The 23,688-nt window shown below is 39.0% G+C and overlaps 1 protein-coding gene across 1 annotated transcript in view; it reads right to left on the bottom strand.

Annotated features, from left to right (window-relative positions):
* LOC110563559 (arylacetamide deacetylase-like 2) overlaps positions 1 to 23,688 on the bottom strand; it is a 41,960-nt gene that overhangs the window by 8,666 nt on the left and 9,606 nt on the right. Inside the window, exon 2 of the mRNA XM_021660690.1 lies at positions 1,662 to 1,884. Coding sequence (XP_021516365.1) covers positions 1,662 to 1,884 — 223 coding nt within the window. The remainder of the gene's footprint in view (positions 1 to 1,661; positions 1,885 to 23,688) is intronic.

The following is a 23,688-nucleotide window of genomic DNA, read 5'->3' as shown; positions in this document are numbered from 1 at the left end:
TTAAATATAAAATGGTGTCCTGTGAATAGCAAATAACAGAAACCCAAAAATAATCATGATTGTGATAGAAATGTGACTTTTAATTGGTTGATGGATGGAAACTCAGTAATCATTGTCACACAGAGCAACAACCTGTCGGAGATCAGGATAAAGATTGGCTCCTTCATTACCACCATGTTCCATAAAACTCTTGGTAGAAGTATTAGAAAACCTGGAATTAAGTTGAAACTAACATTATAGGCAGCATTATAGGCAACATTGTACATTCATTCATTTAAGAAACTCAGAGATTCACCACAGTTATTACTTATTTAAGAAACTTTTCAATCAAGGGCATCAACTTAGTTAATGCAAGGTATTTAGTACTATTAAAACAGCTAAGTATTTATTTTTCCAGAGACTTGCATATTTGCATATGGTTATGAATATCTAATATATTTACAAGTAAACTTTAGGTTACCTTTCTGTATCTAATTGACAATTTTAATTTTCATTAAAATAAAATAAAAGTGTGTGCTTGCTCTTGTAATTCTTTACAAGAGTTAATTGTATATAAAATAGTTAATAAATTTAAAAGAGGAAGGAAGGGACAATTTTTTCCTAAAAAAAATTAAGGAACAGTAATGTTAACAATTCTCTTTAATTAGCAATTCATACACAAAGAATAAATTGGCATCCATCATATTAAACATAAAAATAATAATTGCCAGAAAATAAACATAAACAACATGAAATGTTATTTTAGTGAAATGTGCAACAGTTTACTGAGAATTCCGGGAACTTGAGGAAATATATATGGCTAAATATGTTCAAAATATAAAGTTAGAGAAAGAAGAGGCAGAAAGTGGACAAGATAACAAAGGAGACTGTAGGCCTCCACACTTCAGTGTTTAACTAAAGGTTTGTCAACAAATGGATACAATTACTGAAATGTTAATTAATAATCAATGTGGCCATATTTTCACATCACAAAATGGTGGTGAACCATCAGGAAGGAAAGAATAGAAAGCCATCCAAATGATAATCTCCATAATGTGGGTAGGAACAAGAAGATGCTCAGAATCTGTGACCAGAACATATCATAAATTGTAGGAGATAAAATACTGTAAACAAGAGCTACTGTCTGTCTAACTACTACGCTTACTTCCAGACAGAGACTGTTTACTCAGCTTTATTTGTTTTATAATTTTAATACAAAGTAATGCTTTGAGTCCTAAACCTCAATATTATTGTTGTATCACCATCTAAACCTTGAACAAATGTTAGCTGTAGTATGGCAGCAATTATATTATTTAGGACTTAACAGTTAAAACACCTGGTTGACCTCAATGTTTATTTATTTTATGTGATTTGTTTTTTTTTAATATAATTCCAAGTTTATTCATTGCAATTTTAAGTTTATGGTATCATTATGTTTACTTAAACCTTTATTTTTCTAACAAAACTATCTCGTTTCTACTTGATTATTTTACTTACCAAATTATATGTACAAATATGTGTGAGCTGTGACCCGTACATTCCAATGTATCTCTGTTAAGATGCACTTACTGCCTATGTCAACATTGTACAGGCAAATGCTCCATCTACTTATCAGTACACTGCAATTATTTTGATAGGAACATATTCTCATTTATTCATATTCATATAAAAAATACACTTACTGCAACTTCCCAAGACAAAGGCACCACCATGAATGAAAATTATAGCTGGCTTCTGTATTTTGGGCTTCTTTTTTGGTAAGTACAGACAAACAGGAATATCACTAAACTTTGTGTCAATCACTGTAATGTTTTCATCTGAAACTGGTTTTGTAAGGTGAAGTGATGATAAAGTTAAAAATATGTCTTCATATTTCATGAGTCCAATGTACTCAAATAATGTGGCCTATAAGAACAAGACAAAATGTAAACATTATATAGTTTCATTTAATAACAAAAATGATGGTATGATAATAAAATAAACAATATGGTAAAATTATAGACTTTTCAATATTCTAATATTATTTTGTTAGCATGAAAATCTCAACACTGATATTTGTGTCAGACCTGGACGAATTAAGTCTGTCAACGATTTATCATGGATAAGAGATAGGTCAATAAAATCTCATCACTTCTTGTGAAAATATTCATAGTTACTGGTCAATGAGGAAAAAGTACTCATATTATCCAAGCTGTTCATATGTTACCTTTGCAATAACAGAAAATGTCCTCAAGCACAAAGCTCATTAAAATCATTGGATCACACAAAAGATAAAAACCCATTTGTTGAGAAAATGGGTTCTAGCAGGCATAGGAAAGAGATGAGAGAAGGGAATTCATTGAGTAAATGCATAAAACTGTCCAATAATAAATACAAGGAACTGATGAAATTTGCAGGCAAATGGTGGGAATTGGAAAAGTTCATCCTGAGTGAGGTATCACAGAAGCAGAAAGACACACATGGTATAAACTCACTTATAAGTGGATATTAGAGATAAAATATAGGATAAATATATTATAAACTGTACACCTAAAGAAGCTAAGCAAGAAGGAAGATCCTGGTTAAGATGATCAGTCCTAATTCAGAAAAGTAAACTGGATGTCTTCAGAGGATGGAGAAAAGAGGCAATGGGACAGGAGGCTACCACAGAAGACCTCTGAAAGACACTACCCATTATGGTATCAAAGCAGATGCAGAAACTGTTAGCCAGACTTTGGGTAGAGTACAAAATCTTATGAAAGAAGAGGGAAATAGGAAGACATTGAGGGAACAGGAGCTCCACAAGAATACCAACAGATCCAAAAAATCTTGGCACAGGGGTCTTTACTGAGACTGATACTCCAACCATGGACCATGCATGGAGACAACCTAGAACCCTTGCACGGATGTGGCCCATGGCAGCCCAGTGTGCAAGTGGAATCCCTGTGGGAATAGGGCCTGTCTCTGACATGAACTTAGTGTCTGACTCTTTGATCACATGTCCCTGATGAGAGAGCAGCCTTGCCAGGCCACAGAGGAAGACAATGCAGCCATTCCTGATGAGATCTAATAGGCTAGGGTCAGAGGGAGGACCTCCCCTATCAGTGGACGTGGGGAGGGCCATGGGAAGAGATGAGAGAGGGAGGATGGGATTTGTGGGGATAAGGGAGGGGGCTACAGCTGGGATACAAAGTGAATGAATTGTAATTTATTTAAAAATAAATAAATTTTAAAAAGAAAACAAACGATAAGTGATTAAATTCTTGGAGATATTAATCTGTTATTGACCTGGAAATTTCATCTCTATTTGCTAGCTTTTATAGGGTTCAAGTTGCTCTGCATACACCCAGAGGAAAGTAATCTTGCCGAAGTCTGAACCCTATAAACTACAATAGCCACTGGACTGGCAGGACCTTACCATTGTTGCAATAGAGATTTGAAAATTATAGGAGGGAATAATGACATTCTTAAGGGATTTAAGTTCCATTCCAGGAGACCAAATTCATACCTAGCACCACTGTTGAGTAGTGAATCTTTGAATAAGTAGGTCACAGGCCATAAAAGTAGAACCTAGTAATGCCACTCTATTAAATGTATGTAGTATTAAACTGAGTCCTTTTTGACTTATTGTTATAGCCATAGATTAAGGCATCTTTCAGTCCTCACCAGAGAAGCTTCTGTTGTAGTAAATTGTAATTAACACAGAGGTGCAAAGTAGACCAAGGTGTGGAATAAGAGACTACTGAATACTCAACTCTAAATGAAACGACTATAACTTCCTTCTCTTCTGCCAAAGCTCAGAGATCATTTCAGAAAAGGGCAATAAGACTATATAAGCCAGAGATATTGAATGAACACAAAGAAACAGTGGCTTCCAGACACAACATGATAGTTGATCATATGAACTCAATGGTTGTGACATCATGAAAAAGAACTCTGCAAGCCCAAACCAGAGCAATGCCTACCATGTAGGAAGGAGTTGGGCACAAAAGTGCCATCCTTAGCCAAGGATCTACTGAAAATTTATGGCTAGTCAGAGGAGAGTCAGTTTTTTAAGGTTAGAAAAAAAAAGTGGGGAAGAGCTTTGAACTCATTGGCACAAGAGACAACTTCCTGAACAAAATGACAATTTTTTTAAGGGTAGGTTGTGTTTTTTTTTTTTTTTTTTACTTTTACTAATTACAGTTTATTTTTATCCCTGCCTGTAGCTCCTTCATTCCTCCCCTCCCCATCCCATTCTCCTTCCCCTTCTCCACCCATGCCCCTCCCAAGTCTACTGATAGGGGAGGTCTTCCTCCACTTCCTTCTAATCCTAGTCTATCAGGTCTCATCAGGACTGGCTTCTTTTTCTTCCTCTGTGGTCCAGTAAGGCTGCTCCCTCCTGAGGGGGAGGTGATCAAAAAGCAGGACAATCAGTTCATGTCAGAGACAGTCCCTGTTCCCATTAATATGGACATAGAACTGCCATGGGCCACATCTCTGCAAGGGTTCTAGGGTGTCTCCATGAAAGGCTCTTAGTTGGAGTATCAGTCTCAGAAAAGACCCCTGTGTCCAGATTTTTTGGTTCCGTTGCTCTCCTTGTGGAGCTCATATCCTTTCAAAGTCTTACTATCTCCCCTTTCTTTCAAAAGATTCCCTGAACTCTGCCCAAAGTTTGGCTGTAACACTCAGCATCTGCTCTGATACCCTGCAGGGTAGGGCCTTTCAGAGGCCCTCTGAAGTAGGCTCCTGTCCTTTTCCCTGTTTTCTTCCTCTTCTGATGTCCATCCTCTTTGCCTTTCTGAATGGGGATTGAGCATCTTAACCAAAGTCCTCCTTATTAAGTAGTTTCTGTAAGTGTACAGATTTTAGTATTTTTATCCTATATTATATGTCTAACATCCATTTGTGAGTAAGTATATACCTTATGTGTCTTTCAGGTTCTGGGATAGTTTACTAAGGATGATCTTTTCAAGTTCCCATCATTTGCCTGCAAATTTCATGATTTCCTTGTTTATTATTGCTGAATAACATTTCATGAATGAAGATTCTCAGCTTCATATGGAGAAACAAAAAACCCAGAATCTCCAAAACGATCCTGTATAACAACAGATTATCTGGAGGTATCTCCATCCATGATCTCAAGCTGTACTACAGAGCAATAGTAATAAAAACTGCAAGGTATTGGCATAGAAACAGAAAGAAGGATCAATGCAACCAAATAGAAGACCCAGAAATAAACCCACACACCTATGAATACTTGATTTTTGACAAAGAAGCCAAAACCATTCAATAGAAAAAAAGACAGCATCTTCCATAAATGGTGCTGGTCCAAATGGATGTCTCCATGCAGAAAAATGAAAATAGATCCATATCACCCTGCACAAAACTAAAGTCCAAGTGGATCAAAGACTTCAACATAAAACCAGATACTCTAAATTGGTTAGAAGAAAAAGTGGGGACAGCCTAGAACTCATTGACACAGGAGACAACTTCCTTGACAGAACACCAACAGCACAGGCTCTAAGATCAACAATCAAAAAATGGGACCTCATGAAACTGAAAAGCTTCTGTAAAGCAAAGGACACTGTCATCAAAACAAAACTAATGCCTACAGATTGGGAAAGAATCTTCACTAACCCTTTTTCTGACAGAGGGCTAATATCCAGTATATATAAAGAACTAAAAAAGCTGAAAAGCAACAAACCAAGTAATCCAATTATAAAATGGGGAACAGAGCTAAACAGAGAATTCTCTGTAGAGGAATATTAAATGGCAGAGAAACACTTAAAGAAATGCTCAATATAATCAGCCATTAGAGAAATGTAAATCAAAACGACCCTGAGATATCACCTTACACCCATCAGAATGGCCAAGATCAAAAACTCAAGTGACAACACATGCTGGAGAGGTTGTGGAGAAAGGGGAACCCTCCTCCATTGCTGTTGGTAATGGAAACTGGTACAACCACTTTGGAAATCAATCTGGTGTTTTCTCAGACAATAAGGAATAGTGCTTCCTCAAGAACCAGCAATACTACTGCTAGGTATATACCCAAAATTTGCTCAAGTACACAACAAGGACATTTGCTCAACCATGTTTGTAGCAGCTTTATTTGTAATAGGCAGAACCTGTAAACAACCCAGATGTCCATCAATGGAGGAATGGATACAGAAATTGTGGTATTTTTACACAATGGAATACTACTCAGTAATCAAAAAGGAGGAAATCATGAAATTTGCAGGCAAATGATGGGATCTAGAAAAGATCACTCTGAGTGAAGTATCCCAGAATGAGAAAGACAAACATGGTATATACTCGCTTATATAGACCTACAAGATATGATAAACATAATGAAATCTATACACCTAAAGAAGAAGAACAAGAAAGGAGACACATGATAAGATGATCAATCCTGGGGGAGCCAAGATGGCGGTGCCGGGAGAGCACTGTGTCTGAGAAGCAGGACAAAACTCTCCGTGCAGCAACCAGGAGTCTGATCTCTGGGCCCTGAAACTACAGCGATCGTGTTTCCCAGGTGAGGGGAGGCTCCCACGGCATGGGAATCAGTCAGGTCCACTCTCGGCTACCCAGCCAGAACCCAGAAGAAATCCCGGGTAACTCAGGCGTTGGGTCTCCGGGCTGGAGCCACAAGCCTGCATGTCCCGATCAATTTCCCAGGCTGATCGATGGGCACAAGGGTGCCCCAGACTGGGAGTCCCAGTAGCAAGAAAACCCCACGGGGAAGCAAAGTTGTGAGTCTGAACATGGGTCACCCAGTCTTTCCCCGGAAGATCTCTAGGACTGCGGGTACCCGCTGCCACCACAGCTGAGCTCCTGCTGCACTCGGAGAGCTGCACGCTCAGCTCAGCTGTACAGACAAGCTGCGCACCCCAGTACAACAGGGACTGGGAACCCCTGTCCGGAGAGGACCCCACAGGGAAGGAAGAAACTGTGCTGCTGGGGTCACCTAGAGAAAGTTTAGCAGACTGCAGATCGCAAACAGGCGAGTACGCCCAGCCATCACAGATCTGGGCCCAAACAGGGAGCACAGAGTGATTGGAAACTCAGCTCCCACAGACTAGCAGGTGGGCGCACGCTCCGCCAGCCCAGAGGCCTGCTTTGTACCAACTGCTCCTTACAGGCAGAACTGTCTGCCCGAAGACACCAGAGAAGTACTCACCTGCCACAGATTACCTCTTGGGTTCTGGGGCACAGAGCCCCAACCTCAGACCTACAAAAGACTGGGAACCCTGAGATCAACCCCCAAATACTGCTCCAAGGGGCAACCAGTTATCCCTAACAAAACCGACCAAACCACGGGACACACAGGTTACAGTGGATGATCACTAAATTTACAGCAAGAAACCCAGAAGGAGGGCAGCTGTCTCCAGGACTTCTCCCAGTGAGAGGAGAGCCCTCTTGACTAATCAGGACCACAGTTACCACCCAGGCCTCTATGCCTGAGGTGAGCTGTAGCAACTCCTGAAAAACATCCAGTGAATATACCCAAAAGCTGGGAAGGCTTCCTTCAGGACAAACCATCTTCCTGCCAAAGAGATTCTCTCTACTACAAGAGTCCAGGAACAACCAGAAACTAAATTCAAATAACTAAGATAGCCCAATGGGTAGAGGACAACATAAAAGTTCAACCAACAAAAGCCAGAGCAATATGGCATCTCCAGAACCCAGTTATCCAGGGGCAAATAGCCCTAGACACCCCAGCATAAATGAAATTCAAGGAGATGACCTAACATCTATGCTCATGAAGAAGATAACAGAGGAAACAAATAAAATACGAAAAGAAATAGAGGAAGCTGCATCCAAACAGTCTGTGGCCTTTAGAGAGGAAATGCTTAAATCACTGAATGAAATAAAAGAAACAGTGGATTGTTCAAACAAACAGCTGAAGGAATTGATGGAAAAACATGAAAATACAGTCAGACAGGTGAAAGAAACCAACAAAATAGCTCAAGACCTGAAGATAGAATTGGAAAAATTAAAAAAAAAAAACACAAATAGAAGAAATTGTGGAGAGAAAGAACTTAGGGAAGAAAGCAGAAACTACAGAGGTTAGCATAGCCAATAGGCTACAAGAAATGAAAGAAAGAATCTCAGGTGTGGAAGATACAATGGAAGAAATAGATGTATCTGTCAAAGAAAATGTTAAATCTAAAAAATTCCTGACACAGACCGTCTAAGAAATTCAAGACAACATAAAAAGACAAAACCTAAGGATAATAGGAATAGAGGAAAAAGAAGATTCCCTGCACCAAGGCCCAGAAAACATTTTCAACAAAATCATTGAAGAAAATTTCCCCAACTTAAAGGAGAGGCCAATAAGAATACAAGAGGCCTATAAAACACCCAATAAATTAGACCAGAAAAGAAAATCCTCCCGCCACATAATAATCAAAACCGTAAGTATACAGAACAAAGAAAAAATATTAAAAGCTGCAAGAGAAAAAGGCCAAGTAACATAACATATAATGGCAAACCCATCAGAATCACACCTGACTTTTCAACAGAGACTATGAAAGCCAAAAGGGCCTGGATGGATATCATGCAGACCCTAAGAGAACACAGATGTCAGCCCAGCCTACTATACCCTGCAAAACTCTCAGTCCTCATAGATGAAGAAAACAAGATATTCAGTGACAAGAACAAATTTCAACAATATCTACATACAAATCCAGCATTACAGAAGACACTGGAAGGGAAAATACAACCCAAGAAAACTAGCTACATTCAAGAAAACACAGGAAATAAATAACCCCACTACAGTAAAAAAAAAAAAAAAAAAAAAGCAACCAAGCACACAACCGTATGACCACAGCCAACATCAAATTCAAAGGATCTAACAGCCACTGGTCATTAATCTCTCTCAATATCAATGGACTTAATTCTCCAATAAAAAGACACAGACTAACAGAATGGATGCATAAACAAAACCCAGCAATCTGTTGTATACAAGAAACACACCTAAGTCACAAAGATAGACATTGCCTGAGGGTAAAGGGATGGAAGACGGCTTTTCAAGCAAATGGACCCAAGAAGCAAGCAGGAGTAGCCATTCTAATATCTGATAAAATACACTTTCAACCAAAATTACTCAAAAGAGACGGAAAGACACTTCATACTCATCAAGGGAAAATTACACCAAGAAGACATCACAATCATGAACATCTATACCCCAAATACAAGGGAACCCACATTTGTGAAAGAAACATTGATAAAACTTAAACCACACATAGATCCCCACACACTAATAGTGGAAGACTTCAACACCCCACTCTCAACAAAGGACAAGTCAACTAAACAGAAATTAAACAAAGAAACAATATCTCTAACAGAGGTCATGAATCAAATGGACCTAACAGACATTTACAGAACCTTACACCCAAGCACAAAAGAAAATTACACCAAGAAGACATCACAATCATGAACATCTATACCCCAAATACAAGGGAACCCACATTTGTGAAAGAAACATTGATAAAACTTAAACCACACATAGATCCCCACACACTAATAGTGGAAGACTTCAACACCCCACTCTCAACAAAGGACAGGTCAACTAAACAGAAATTAAACAAAGAAACAATATCTCTAACAGAGGTCATGAATCAAATGGACCTAACAGACATTTACAGAACCTTACACCCAAGCACAAAAGAATTTACCTTCTTCTCAGCACCGCATGGAACCTTCTCCAAAATAGACCACATAGTTGGTGACAAAGCAAGCCTCAACAGATACAAGAAGATTGAAATAATCCCTTGTATCCTGTCTGATCACCATGGAATAAAGCTGGACCTCAGTAACAACAGAAATAAAAAAAAGCCTACACATACATGGAAACTGAACAACTTGCTACTAAAAGACAGCTGGGTCAGGGAAGAAATAAAGAAAGAAATTAAAATAATCCTAGAACTCAATGAAAATGAAGACACAACATACCCAAACTTGTGGGACACAATGAAGGCAGTGCTAAGAGGAAAGTTCATAGCACTAAGTGCCTTCAAGAAGAAATTTGAGACAGTGCATTCAAGCAACTTAATGGCTCACTTAAAAGCCCTAGAAAAAGAAGAAGCAGACACACCAAGAAGGAGCAGACGGCTGGAAATAATCAAACTCAGGGCTGAAATCAATCAACTAGAAACAAATAAAACAATTCAAAGAATCAATGAAACCAAGAGCTGGTTCTTTGAGAAAACCAACAAGATAGATAAACCCTTAGCCAAGCTAAAAATGGCAGGGAGACACCATCCAAATCAACAAAATCAGAAATGAAAAAGGGGACATAATTACAGACACTGAGGAAATCCAAGCAATCATTAGGACTTATTTCAAAAGTCTATACACAACAAAATTAGAAAATTTAAATGAAATGGACAATTTTCTTGATCGATTCCACTTACCAAACCTAAATCCGGACCAGGTAAATCAATTAAATAGTCCTATATCCCCCAAGGAAATAGAAGCAGTCATCGAAAGTCTCCAATCCAAAAAAGCCCAGGACCTGATGGTTTCAGCGCAGAATTCTACCAGACATTCAAAAAGAGCTAACTCCAGTTCTCTTCAAACTATTCCACCAAATCGAAACAGAAGCAACATTACCAAACTCATTCTATGAAGCCACAGTCACCTTGGTACCTAAACCTCACAAAGACCCAACCAAAAAAGAGAACTTCAGGCCAATCTCCCTTATGAACATTGATGCAAAAATACTCAACAAAATACTCGCAAACTAAATACAAGAACACATCAAAGATATCATCCACCATGACCAAGTAGGCTTCATCTCAGGTATGCAGGGGTGGTTCAATATACGGAAATCCATAAATGTGATCCACCATATTAACAAACTGAAAGAAAAAAAACACATGATAATCTCCCTAGATGCTGAAAAATCATTTGACAAAACCCAACATCCATTCATGTTTAAAGTATTGGAGAGATCAGGGATACAAGGCACATATCTAAACATAGTAAAGGCAATATACAGCAAACCTATAGCCAACATCAGACTAAACAGAGAGAAACTTAAACAATCCCACTGAAATCAGGGACAAGACCAGGCTGCCCACTCTCTCCATATCTCTTCAACATAGTTCTGGAAGTCCTTGCTAGAGCAATAAGACAGTTGAAGGAGATCAAGGGGATACAAATTGGAAAGGAAGAAGTCAAATTATCACTATTTGCAGATGATATGATAGCATAACTGAGTGACCCCAAAAACTCTACCAGGGAACTCATACAGCTGATAAACACCTTCAGCAAAGTGGCCGGATACAAAATTAACTAAAAAAAATCAGTAGCCCTCCTATATACAAAAGACAAAAGGGCTGAGAAAGAAATTAGGGAAACAACACCCTTCACAATAGCCACAAATGACATAAGGTACCTCGGAGTAACCCTAACCAAGGAAGTCAAAGACTTGTATGAAAAAAATTTCAAGTCTCTGAAGAAAGAATTAGAAGAAGATATGAGAAGATAGAAAGATCTCCCATGCTCATGGCTTGGTAGGATTAACATAGTAAAAATGGCCATCTTAGCAAAATCAATCTACAGATTCAATACAATTCCCATCAAATTACCAACACAATTCTTTACAGACCTGAAAAGAAAAATTCTCAACTTCATATGTAATAACAAGAAACCCAGAAATGCTAAAAACAATCCTCTACAATAAAAGATCTTCTGGAGGTATCTCCATCCCTGATCTTAAGTTGCACTACAGAGCAACAGTTTTAAAAACTGCATGGTACTGGCAGAGAAACAGAATGGTGGATCAATGGAACTGAACAGAGGACCCAGAAATAAACCCACACACTTATGGACACTTGATCTTTGACAAAGATGCCAAAACCATACAATGGAAAAAAGATAGCATCTTCAACAAATGGTGCTGGTCCAACTGGATGTCTACATGTAGAAAAATAAAAATAGATCCATACTTATCACCCTGCACAAAACTGAAGTCCAAGTGGATCAAAGACCTCAACATAAAGCCAGACACATTAAATCGTCTAGAAAAAAAAGTGGGGAATACCCTAGAACTCATTGGTACAGGAGAAAACTTCCTGAACAGAACACAAACAGCACAGACTCTTAAGAACAATAATCAATAAATGGGTCCTCATGAAACTGAAAAGCTTCTGCAAAGCAAAGGACACCGTCATCAAAACAAAGCAACTGCCTACAGATTGGGAAAGAATCTTCAACAACCCTTTATCTGAGAGAGGGCTCATATCCAGTATATATAAAGAACTAAAGAAGCTGAAAAGCAGCAAACCAAGTAATCCAGTTAAAAAATGGGGTACATAGCTAAACAGAGAATTCTCGACAGAGGAATATCAAATGGCAGAGAAGCACTTAAAGAAATGCTGCAGGTCATTAGCCATTAGGGAAATGCAAATCAAAACAACTCTGAGATTTCACCTTACACCCATCAGAATGGCCAAGATCAAAATCTCAAGTGACAACACATTCTAGAGAGGTTGTGGAGAAAGGGAAACCCTTCTCCACTGGTGGGAATGTAAACTTGTACAACCATTCTGGGAATCAATCTGGCACTTTCTCAGACAACTAGGAATAGTGCTTCCTCAAGATCCAGCCATACCACTCCTGGTCATATATTCAAAAGAGGCTCAAGTACACAAAAGGGACATTTGCTCAACCATGTTTGTAGCAGCTTTATTTGTAATAGCCAAAAGCTGGAAACAACCCAGATGCCCCTCAACTGAAGAATGGATGCAGAAATTGTGGTACATCTATACGATGGAATATTACTCAGCAATAAAAAATAAGGAAATCATGAAATTTGCAGGTAAATGTTGGGACCTGGAAAGGATCATCCTGAGTGAGTTGTCCCAGAAGCAAAAAGACACACATGGTATATACTCACTCATATAGACTTACAACATAGGACAAACCCACTAAAATCTGTGCATCTAAAGAAACTAAGCAAGAGAGAGGACCCTACCTAAAACGGTCAATCCCCATCCTGAAAGGCAAAGAGGATGGACATCAGAAGAAGAAGAAAACAGGAAACAACCTAGGAACCTACCACGGAGGGCCTCTGAAAGCCTCTGCCCTATAGACTATCAAAGTAGATGCTGAGCCTGATGGGCAACTGTTGGGCAGAGTGAATGGAATTTTATGTAAGAACTGGGAAATAGTAAGAGCTGGAGAGGACAGGGTCTCCACAAAGAGAGCAACAGAACAAGAAAATTTGAACACAGGGAACTTCCCAGAGACTCATACTCCAACCAAGAACTATTCATGGAGATAACCTAGAACCCCTGCACAGATGTAGCCCATGGCAGTTCAGTGTCCAATTGGGTTACATAGTAATGTGAAGAGGGACTGCCTCTGACATAATCTTAGTAGCCTGCTCTTTGATCACCTCCCCCTGGGGGGGAGCAGCCTTACCAGGCCATAGTAGAGGACAATGCAGCCGCTTTTGATGTGAACTGATGGACTAAGATCAGAAAGGAGATGAGAACCTCCCCTATCAGTGGACTTGGGGAGTGGCATGCATGCAGAGGGAGGAGGGAGGGTGGGATTGGGTGGGGAGGAGGGAGGGGCTTATGGGGGGATGCAGAATGAATAAAGTGTAATTGATGAAAAATTTTAAAAAAAGGGGAAAAAAGAAAATATAATTTAAGAACCTTAAATGACTTTCAAAAGTGGAGGAAAACATGGAGTTAGTCAATTTACATGGAGCATATCTCGCCCCTGGGGGCAATGGTCTCCTGAACCTACTCAGACCTCGGACACCACCACTGCTAGTTCTAGAGCTGATGCAGGATGTTCCAACGAGAGGGTTAAGGCTTCTCATAATATTTCCTATAAGTCCACACCTGTTTGTTTATATCCCCCATTTTTATTCATTGTTACCCAGATAGAGACAAGTAATTGTGGTAATGATACTTGTTTTTTTGCCCAATGCCAGAATGCTAATGAATTTAGGTATGCCCTGGTTATTCGCATGCATCGCTGGGCACCTGTGCTCATGATGCCCCTCACGCTATGACTCTCTTCAGAAAGAAAAGGGATCTTGGAATTACAGCCGCCATTGTTACTGCCATCTCATTGGCGGCTGTTGGAGCTACCACCGCGGCATTAGCCATGAGTCATACTGTGCAAATTGCTCAGACCCTAAATAATATTTTAGCCAATTTAGCTCATGTTTTAGATGTACAAAAAGGAATTAATGCTCAACTAAAAGGAGGCTTGATGGTGTTCAATCAGAGGATTGACCTCTTGAAGGAGCAAATTGATACCCTATGGCAAATCCTCAACTTGGCTGTCAATGGAAGTATGCTGGACTTTGTGTCACTAGCATACAATATGAGAATTTTTCCTGTGCTGAAAATCTGTCTAAACAATTGTCTAGCTATATTTTAGGTAATTGGACTGGAGAATTTGATACTATGATGGAGCAGCTGAGAGTGGCCATTGTTACAGTAAATTCTACCAGAGTGGATGCAGGACTTGCCACAGGATAATCATCATGGATTGCTGCAGCCATGAATCATCTGAAGGAATGGGCAGGCATGGGAGCGTTAGCAGGCCTTCTGGTGTTGGTCTCCTTGGTTTGCCTGTGATGTATATGCAAGATTAGAGTTTCACAACAGCGTAATGCAGCCATGATCATTCAGGCCTTTACAGCCATTGAAGCAGGACAGTCTCCCCAAGCATGGTTGGCTACCATAAAAAGCTAAAATGTTATGCTCAGGACGCGAGGCTAAGCACTGCACTCAGGGTCAGCCCCTTCTGACCCAGAGAAGAGCATGTCTGATTGCATGTGGGTTGATGCCCCAGGTCCCGCCTCTGAGAAAAAAGTATGGGTCTGATGCTCTTTGGGTGGATGACACTTATATGAACATCGGTACAAAGTCCCAATTTATTTCTAATATCAGAGATCAGACCTCTACTCTTGCCTGATGCGTCTAAAACAAAAAGGGGGAACTGTAGAGAGCTGTGTAATGCCATGCCTTAAAGATGGAGCTGGTTTCTGCCTTCCACCTTCCCGATGGTGAGTGCTCTCTGTCACAAACAACTCCATATTTGGCTAAGGCTGAGGATCTGGCTTGCTTCCGTGTATGTGGACCTATCTGCATTGCCCACGTGGCACGCTGGGGTTGGCTACCCAGAGGCTATTTAAGCTGTGGGGTGGCTTTCCCCAGGGTCAGAAGATTGTTCAAGGTTCCTGAATAAACTGCATTGAGAAAAAAAAAATAGATGATCAATCCTCACTTAGAAAGACAAATGAGATGTGCATTGGGCATATGACAGGAGTCTACCGCAGAAGGCATCTGAAAGACTCTACCTACCAGTGTTTCAAAGCAGACACTAAGACTCATAACCAAACCTTAGGCAGAGTGCAGCGAATCATATGAAAGAAGAGGGTGTTAGTATGACATGGAAAGGATAGGAGCTCACAAGGACCAAATATATCTGGGCACAGGGGTCTTTTCTGAGACTGACACTCCACCAAGGATCATAAATAGGTTATGCATATAACCTAGAACCTCTGCTTGGATGTAGCCCATGGTAGCTCAGTAACCATTTGGTTTCCCATAGTAAGGGGAACAGGGACTATTTTTGTCAGGACCTCAATGTCAGGCTCTTTGACCTCCTCACCCCCAAGGGAGGAGCAGTCCTGCTAGGCCACAGAGGAGGACTTTGCAGCCAGTCCTGAAGATACCTGATAAAACAGGTTTAGATGAAAGGGGAGGAGGTCCTCCCCAATGAGTGGACTTGGAAAGGGGTAGGGATGAGACGAGGGAGGGAGGGTGGGATTGGGAGGGAATAAGGGAGCAGGATACAGCTGGGATATGGAGTTAATAAAAAGTAACTAAGAATAAAAAAATAAATGAAAAAAATTTTGTTGTGTAGAATATACCACAATTTCTGTATCCATTCCTCAACTGAGGGGCATCTGGGTTGTTTCCAGTTTCTGGCTATTACAAATAAAGCCGCTAAAAACATGGTTGAGCAAATGTCCTTATTGTGTACTTGAGCATCTTTTGGATATATGCCTAGGAGTAGAACAGCTGGATCTGAGGAAGTGCTATTCCTAATTGTCTGAAAGAGTGCCAGATTAATTTCCAAAGTGGTTGTACAAGTTGACATTCCCACCAGCAGTGGAGGAGGGTTCCCTTTTCTCCACATCCTCCCCAGAATGTGTTGTCACTTGAGTTTTTGATCTTAGTTATTTTGATGGGTGTAACATGAAATCTCTGGTTCATTTTGATTTGCATTTCCTTGATGATGAAGTGTTTTTTAAGTGTTTCTCTGCCATTCGATATTAAAAGCACTCTACCAATTCAATGCAATTCCCATCAAATTACCAACACAATTCTTTACAGACCTTGAAAGAAAAATTCTCAACTTCATATGGAATAACAAGAAACCCAGAATTGCTAAAAACAATGTTCTACAATAAAAGATCTTGTGGAAATATCTCCATCCCTGATCTCAAACTGTACTATAGAGCAACAGTAATAAAAACTGCATGGTACTGGCATAGAAACAGAATGGTGGATCAATGGAATAAAATAGAAGAACCTGATATAAGCCCACACATTTATGGAAACCTGATTGTTGACAAAGATGCAAAACCACTCAAAGGAAAAAAAAGATAGTGTCTTCAACAAATGGTGCTGGTCTAACTGGAAGTCTACATGTAGAAAAATGCAAATAGATCCATACTTATCACCCTACACAAAACTATCATCCAAGTGGATCAAAGATCTCAATATAAAAACAGATACACTAAACCCGTTAGAGGAAAAATTTGGGGAAAGCCTTGAACTCATTGGCACAGGACACAATCTCCTGAACAGAACACCAACAGCACAGGCTATCAGTGCAACAATCAATCAATAGGACTTCATGAAACTGAAAAGCTTCTGTAAAGCAAAGGACACTGTCTTTAGAACAAAATGACTGCCTAGAGATTGGAAAAGGTTCTTCACCAACCCTATATCTGACAGAGGGCTAATCCAGAATATATAAAGAACTCAAGAAGTTAAACAGTAACAAATCAATGGATCCAATTAAAAAATGGGGTTCAGTGCTAAACAGAATTCCCAATAGAGGAATATCAAATGGTACATCAGCCAATCTTAAGCAGGGAAGAAAACAACTGAAAATAAAAAAAAAAAATAATGAAGTTGTAATTGAATGAGGGGATCATGTCCCAGCCCCAGCAAGCAGCAGAACTTGACAACCTTGGCCAGGTGGTTCTGCCTTTAGAGTGAAGGATAGGAGAAAGTAGCTATGGAATCTCTATGGCTAAGGAAAGTCACTGAGTCCAGGCATATGCCAATGGCATCCCTGCAATGAGGCTTAGAAAGGCTGTTATGTGAAGATGTAAAGGTGAAGCCTGAATTGCTCTGAAGACCCCAAATATTGGAGATGCCAGAGCTGTGCAATACCTGCTGAAGAAAGCTGCTTACAGGGGTAGAGCAGCATAAGAGAAAGAAGTTGTTTTCATTCAACAAAGTTGGAAGGAGCTGGAAATCTGAAGAGCACTTTGATATTATACATGGAGATTCAGAGTTCTGAATTTGCCCAGCTGATTTTAAGTCTTGCTTTGGTCTAACATTTCCTCATATGTTCCCTTTCTTCCTTTTTTGAGTGTTGATGCATATTGTGAGCCATTATATGTTGGAAGTATAATATCTACTCTTTGATTTTTATTTTATAGGGGGTTATAATTAAGGGAATATCAGGAATCTCAGAACAGACTTTGGACTGTTCAACATTGTTGAGACTGTGATAGACTATGGGGACTTGTAATATTGGACTTAATGCATGTTTTGCATTATGATATGACTACAAGCCTATGGGCCCCAGGAAACGGAATATAAAGGTTTGAAAAAAAATGGCCCACATAAGATCATACTGAATGGCATTATTAGGAGGCATTGTTGGAGTAGGTGTTGTCTTGTTGAAGGAAGTCTGTCAGTGGGGCTAGGTTTGAGTTCTCTGATGCTCAAGGCAGGCCCATTATCGCATTCTCTCCCTGCTGTCTGCCAATCTAGGTGTAGAACTCAGCTACCTCTCCAGTACCATGTCTGCCTATGTGCAGTTGTGTTTCCCACCGTGAACATAATGGAATAAATCTCTGAAATGTAAGCCAGGCTTAACTAAATGCCTTTGATTTTAAGCATTGACATGGTCATAACATCTCTCACAGCAACAGAAACCCTAAGACACAGTTTGTCTTTAGATTTGTAGAGCTCAGGACAAATAGTGAACATCAGAGTCCAGAAAACTATCCTTTAGAAGAGTACCACACAATTCTTGTGACTAGTTTTGTCCTCATTATGTTAGTCCATGTTTTGAAATCTGAGCCAGGACAAACATTTTGTTGACAGTTTTTACTTCTTTGTTTTGCTGACTTTACACCTAAATATTTTTCTTTGTTCCAACAACTTCTTGTCAGGACAGGGACATTTTCTAGGGGGAAGATATGACTGTGTACTTACAGTTTTTGGATGAAATGGACTAGAATATAAACCTTAAAGAAGTGATTCCTTAAGGGGCATTTTGAGTACAACATGTAGAACTGTATTATGAGCTACAGATATATATTTTTTAATGACTGGGTTTAAATGTATGTAAATTTAAAATAGAATTAAAAATTGGTACAATATCTATAACATTTAAAGGTAGACCGAATTAAAGTTATGAATTATTTAATATACTGTCCTGTTATGTGTCATTCCAAAGTGGAATAGTAGAGTTTAAATTTTTTATAAATATTAAAATAGAGTAAGGAACACTAGTTGCTCAAAAATTTTAGCTTAATTCTTACCTATAAAATAATATTTTTAACACAGTCACCCCAGACAGGCAAGCAAGTATGCTACCTGCAAATTTTCACCTCTTTGTTTTGATCCCCCAAATCAGATCCCTCTGTCTAATCCACAGCTCTGCCACCGAACACCTGCTGCAGCCTCCCTTTTACTCTATCCATGAGCACCTGAGAGACACGCCTGGTGGAAGATGTGGAGAAAGGAGAACCCTCCTCCATTGCTATTGGGAATGTAAACTTGTACAACCACTTTGGAAGTAAATCTGGCACTTTCTCAGGCAATTAGGAATTGTGCTACCGCAAGATCCAGCTATACCACTCCTAGGCATATATCCAAAATATGTGCAAGAATACAACAAGGGCATTTGTTCAAGCACATTCATAGCAGCCTTACTCGTAATAGCAAGAATCTGTATACAGCCCAGATGTCCATCAACTGAGGCCTGGATAAAGAAATTGTGGTACACTTACACAGTGGAATACTACTCAGCAATTAAAAACAAGGAAATCATGAAATTTGCAGGCAAATGGTTAGAACTAGTAAAGATTATTCTGAGTAAGATATCAAAGAACTAGAAAGACACATATGGAAGATACTCACTTCTAAGTGGATATTATTAATATAATATAAAAAATTATTATTCTTACCATAAACGCACAAGTTTTGGCAACAGAATCCACGGCCTTTACTTTCCAAATTTCTTCAATGTTGTCAGGAATAGGTGCATAAATATAAGATAAAACAGTAACACAAAGCAGCACCAAACAGAGAATTTTGACTTCCATAGTATTCCTGGCTCTTCACAGTGCAGAAACTAAAATGTTTTCATAAATATTGAATAATAAGCCACAGGATGAGCGCAGTATAGGAGCCCTTTCAGGTGATGCCACTGTTCTCACAAGGTGAAGCTGATTCTTAATTCAAACACTGCAGTGTCAGTTCTATCTTGTTTTGCAAAAGCACAACTCTGAAGCAGATATTAAAATTCATCTGATCAGATACCTGTTATTAACATGCAAATAAAATTCCGTGCAGTGTGCCTTCATTCTGTGGTGCTAACATCAACGCTAAATAGTTTTAGGAAATCCAGGCACAAATGCAAGCATTGGATAATCTTTGAAGTAATCTTGGTAGCTACAATATTTTGTGACAGGTTTATAAAAATGTGACTTGATATTCATTCAAAATATATGTTAACATTATTACTAAGGATTGTTGCCTATGTTAACAAACCTGTCTGGGGAAGACCAAGAAGGAAAGAAATGGGGTGTAGAGACTTGTTCAAGTTTAATCATTCACCATGCAAGAATATTAGGCCTGAACCAGAATTACCAGAAAGTTTAGCACAAGTATTTTAGCAAACATTCCAGTTTTTAGAAGATTTAATGATATGATGACTTAAATTTATGAGTCAACAGGCTTGTGTTATCTGCCCAGTGTTCATAAAATATTGTTCTTGGCTGTGCCTCTAAAAGTGTTTCCAGGGGAGGATGATGTTTGAGTTGGTAGCTTGGCTCAAAGATATGGTTGGATATCATCAGAGTCCTTGAAAGTGGGAATAGAAGAAAACTGTAAATGAAGCACCATTTCACTCTTTTTTCTCTCTTTTTGCCTATAACCTGTGATAACTCATATTAATATTAATGTGCTTCCACCTTCTGTGCTTGTCCTGGGAGAGTCATCTTTAATCCAAGTATTTGAGTATCTTTCCACTCAGTTCCTGTTTTTATGTTCTATCACCCTGAAGTTCTCACCCTCCGTATTTGTTGATTTCAAACCTGTAAACCTCTTAATATAATTATTGAGTCCTTGTGAGTAACATTATTTCCGCTGAGTTAAGCAATGTCACCCAATCTCAGGAACGCTGCCTAGATTCACCTGTAAGCTTGAACTTGAAAAGATGATTAGTTCCTGGGTGTGGGTTAATTATTAATGAGACTATTTCCCTCATAAATAAGACTTCAAGAGTTGATGAGGTAACTCAATTAATAAAGTACTTGTGGTGCAAACAGGAAGACTCAAGTTTGAATTCTAGCACCAGTATGGAAAGCCAGGCCTGATGGAAACACTTGTAATCCTGGACAAGAAGATTTCTAAGGAGTTCACTGCCCATCCAAACAGTAAATTCTAGGGCAAGTGGTTAAAACAAGGTAGCACCCAAGGAGCAACTTAGAAGGTTAAACCCAGATCTTTACAGGGATGTGTTATATTTATGTGTGCGTGCCTGTGTGTGTGTGTGTGTGTGTGTGTGTGTGTGTGCATTGACTGTTCAATATATAAAACCATTTAATGCTTATGTTGAAATGGGATCTCTTTATGGAAAGAATGATAGGTAAAGACAGAAGATAGAAGGAGGGAACTGTAACATAGTACAGGAAACAGGAAAGTGGGGAGGAAAATACAGAAGTAGGGGTGAGGGTGAATAACAATAAGGATATCTGAAAAAGCCATAAAGAATCATGCTGTTAATTATTTACCTAAAATATAGGGTACATGTAATTCGGGATATAAATATAAAAATTTACTGACCATTTCTCCTCTGAGCTGATAATGATCCTTTCAAGAGTCAAAGATTACATACAAAAGCCCCAATATAAGACATGGGTACTACTGTTGCTATAAAAAAATGAAATCCCAACAGCTGTATTTTACCATTGGAGACACAGGAGCCAGATGCTGGGGTGAAAACTTACTAACTCAGAGAGACAGAGAAATCACCCAGTTGACCTTCCTACTCAGCTCACATACTAGAAGGAAAAGGCCAAAGCCAAAACCTAAAAGCTTTCTGGCTCAGCTGACATCCCAGGAGGAAAAAGCAACAAGAGCTAGAGAGACCTGTGACAAGGTTGTTGGTTCTGTTGCTCTCTGTGGTAGTTTCCTGTCCTGTTCCCTGTTTTCTCCCTCTTCCAATGTCCATTGCATTTGCCTTTCTGAGTGAGGACTGATCATCTCAACTAGTGTCCTCCTTCTTGATTCGCTTCCTTAGATTACAGATTTTAGTATGTTCATCCTATATTATATTTCTAATAGCCACTTATAAGTGAGTATATACCATGTGTGTCTTCCTGCTTCTGGAATACCTCACCCAAGATGATCTTCTCTAGTTCCCACCATTTGCATGCAAAATTTATGATTTCTGTGTTTTTAATTGCTGAGTAGTATTCCATTGTGTAAAAGTATCACAATTTTTGTATCCATTCCTCCACTGAGGGAGATTGTTTCCATATTCTGTCAATTTTGAATAAAACTGCTACAAACATGGCTGAGCAAATGTCCTTGTTGTATACTTGTATATTTTGGTTATATGCCTAGGAGTGGAATAGCAGGATTTTGAGGAACCACTATTTCTAATTGCCTAAGAAAATGCCAGGCTGATTTACAAAGTGGATGTACAAATTTACATTTCCACCAGCAATTGAAGAGTGTTCCCCATTCTCCACACCCTCTCAGGCATGCATAGTTACTTGAATTTTTTATGATTTGTGTAAGGTGAAATCCCCTGGTTGTTTTGATTTACATCTCCCTGTTAGCTAAGGATGTTGAGCATTTCTTTAACTGTTTCTCAGCCAATTAGTATTATTCTATAGAGAATTCTGTTTAGCTCTGTACCCAATTTTTTATTGGATTATTTGATTTGTTGCTTTTTAACTTTTTGAGTTCTTTATATATTCTGGATATTAGCCCTCTGTCAAATAGAGTCTTGGAGAATATACTTACCAACTCTGTAGGCTGTCATTCTCCTCAGATGACAGTGTCCTTCATGACAGTGTCATGAAGCTTTTCAGTTTCATGAGGCCCCATTCATTGATTGTTGATCTTAGAGCCTATGATGTTGGTGTTCTGTTCAGGAAGTTGTCTGCTGTGCCAATTTGTTCAAGGTTCTTCCCCACTTTTTCTTCTAGCTGATTTAGTGTGTCTGGTTTTATGTTGAGGTCTTCGACCCACTTGGACTTTAGTTTTGTGCATAAATATGGATCCATTTGTGTTTTTGTACATGTAGACATCCAGTTATACCAACACCATTTGCTGCAGATGTTGTCTTTTTTCCATTGTATGTTTTAAGCTTTTTTGTTAAAGATCAAGTCTCCTTAGGTGTGTGGGTTTATTTCTGTGTCTTCTATTAAGTTCCGTTGATCCACCATTCTATTTTAGGCCAGTAAAATGCAGGTTTTATTACAATTACACTGTAGTACAGCTTGAGATCAGGGATGAAGATAACTCCAGATGACCAGTTGTTGTACAGGATTGTTTTAGCAATTCTAGATTTTTTTTGTTTTTTCATATGAAGTTGAGAATTTTTCTTTCAAGTTCTGTAAAGAATTGTGTTGTTATTTTGATGCTAATTGCATTGAATCTGTAGAAGGCTTTTGGCAGAATGGCCATTTTTACTATGTTAATCCTGCCAAGCCATGAGCATGGGAGATCTTTCCATCTTCTGATATCTTCTTCAATTTCTTTCTTCACCAACTTAAAGTTGTTTTTTTTTTTTTCAATTTTTTTTTTCAAACAGGTCTTTCACTTTCTTGGTTAGAGTCACATCAAGGTACTTTATGCTATTAGTGGCTATTATGAAGGTTGTTGTTTCCCTAATTTCTTTCTCAGCCTTCTTGTCTTTTGTATACAGGAGGGCTCTTGATTTTTTTGAGTTAATTTGTACCCAGCCACTTTGCTGAAGATGTTTATTGGCTGAAGGGGTTCTCTGGTTGAATTTTTGGGGTTATTCAGTATATTATCATATAATCTGCAAGTAGTTACACATTGATTTCTTTCCTATTTGCATCCCTTTCATCTACTTTAGCTGTCTTATTGCTCTTGCCAGGACTTCAAGTACTATGTTGAAGAGATATGGAAAGAGTGGGTAACCTTGTCTCATCCCTGATTTCAGTCAGGTTGATTTAAGTTTCTCTCTGTT

Source organism: Meriones unguiculatus, chromosome 2 (genome assembly GCF_030254825.1).
Source record: "Meriones unguiculatus strain TT.TT164.6M chromosome 2, Bangor_MerUng_6.1, whole genome shotgun sequence".
NCBI lineage: Eukaryota > Metazoa > Chordata > Mammalia > Rodentia > Muridae > Meriones > Meriones unguiculatus.
This window is presented reverse-complemented; position numbering and strand designations above follow the sequence as displayed.